The 1,291-nt window shown below is 59.1% G+C and overlaps 1 protein-coding gene across 1 annotated transcript; it reads left to right on the forward strand.

Moving 5' to 3' along the window:
• The first annotated feature begins 72 nt into the window (after nt 1-72).
• Nucleotides 73-1,063, forward strand: PUNSTDRAFT_51453 (uncharacterized protein). Its single transcript, XM_007382326.1, has 2 exons — nt 73-647; nt 702-1,063. The coding sequence occupies exons 1-2, from the start codon at nt 284-286 to the stop codon at nt 956-958; spliced, it is 621 nt and encodes a 206-aa protein (XP_007382388.1). The 5' UTR covers nt 73-283; the 3' UTR covers nt 959-1,063.
• Nucleotides 1,064-1,291: the final 228 nt, after the last annotated feature.

Raw genomic sequence — 1,291 nt, forward strand, 5'->3', positions numbered from 1 at the left:
ACTGAGCGCCGCCTCCCCGCCAGCCTCCCGCCTCCCCGCCAGCCTCCCTCCTCTTGCCCGCCTCCGCCCAACGCCGAGCTCGAGCCGCCAATGTGGTCGTACTCGGCGTCGTCTCGTCGCCTCGCCCCGAGCGCGAGCCGCCAATGCGGTCGCGTTCGGCGTCGCCTCCCTTCTCGCCCCCGCACACCGCCCAGCCTCGAGCGTGAGCCGCCAACGCGGTCGCGTTCGGCGTCGCCTCTCACCCTCGCGGCCCCCTTCGCCCGACGCCGAGCGCGAGCCGCCAATGCGGTCGCGTTCGGCGTCGCCTCTTAACCTCTGGCCCGTCCAACGCCGAGCGAGAGCCGCCAAATGCGGCTCCTTGCTCGGTACGCATCGGGTTCGGGAAGGCCGACAGTGCGCCGCTTGCTCCGGCAAGGGCAACAACGTCAGTAGCCCGACCCCGACGACTCCGGGCGCGTTGACGAAGTCCCCCGGCACGCCGTCGGGTGTGAGCGGCATGGACGCTCAGCTGCAGTCGACCCCGACCCGGACTCTGTGGATTGGATCCATCCCGTCGACGACCACTCCGGCGGCGATCCTGAGTGTCTTCAGTCCTTATGGTCCTATCGAGTCTGCGCGTGTTCTCACTCACAAGAACTGCGGCTTCAGTACGTGTTGGCCTACTCCCAGTGTTTAGTGACTAATTCTCCGTTCATCGCTAGTTAACTTTGAGTGTTTGGACGACGCTGTGCGTGCCCGAAAAGCGCTCAACGGGCGTGACATCCTTGGTAGCGACGTCGGCGCGATCCGCATCGGCTTTGCCAAGGTTCCGGTCAAGAATGCCGCCGAGGGCGCATCGAACGAGGACGACGCAGCACCGTCGCTCCCCGTCGGCGGAATCGGAGAGCTCAGCGTCGGAGTGTCCATCCACGCCCTGCGCAACGTCAAGGGTGCCTCGGCCATGCCGACCGACCAGTAGGTCTTGCGAATGTCTGTAATGCTTACGTAATCGATACTTTCACTACTTGATACGCTTTTGTAACTTATATAAATTATCATGAAAAATAATAATTCTTTACTAGAATTTGAATGATTACCAGTGATATATAATAAATTAATAAAAGTAATTATACTCTGATGACTACAACATCTATTGAGCATATGATTGCTGTAGAGTTTACATAGGATATATAGTTGCAGTAGCACTGATGTGTGAGCTATATAGCACTGAGGTATGCTGTCACGTGTCGGATCTTGGGCCATAACCGGGCCAAGTACGATAGCTCCGGTCGTTCCGGGTTGTCCGCCATCG

The sequence above is a fragment of the Punctularia strigosozonata genome, assembly GCF_000264995.1.
Source record: "Punctularia strigosozonata HHB-11173 SS5 unplaced genomic scaffold PUNSTscaffold_4, whole genome shotgun sequence".
In the NCBI taxonomy this organism is placed as follows: domain Eukaryota; kingdom Fungi; phylum Basidiomycota; class Agaricomycetes; order Corticiales; family Punctulariaceae; genus Punctularia; species Punctularia strigosozonata.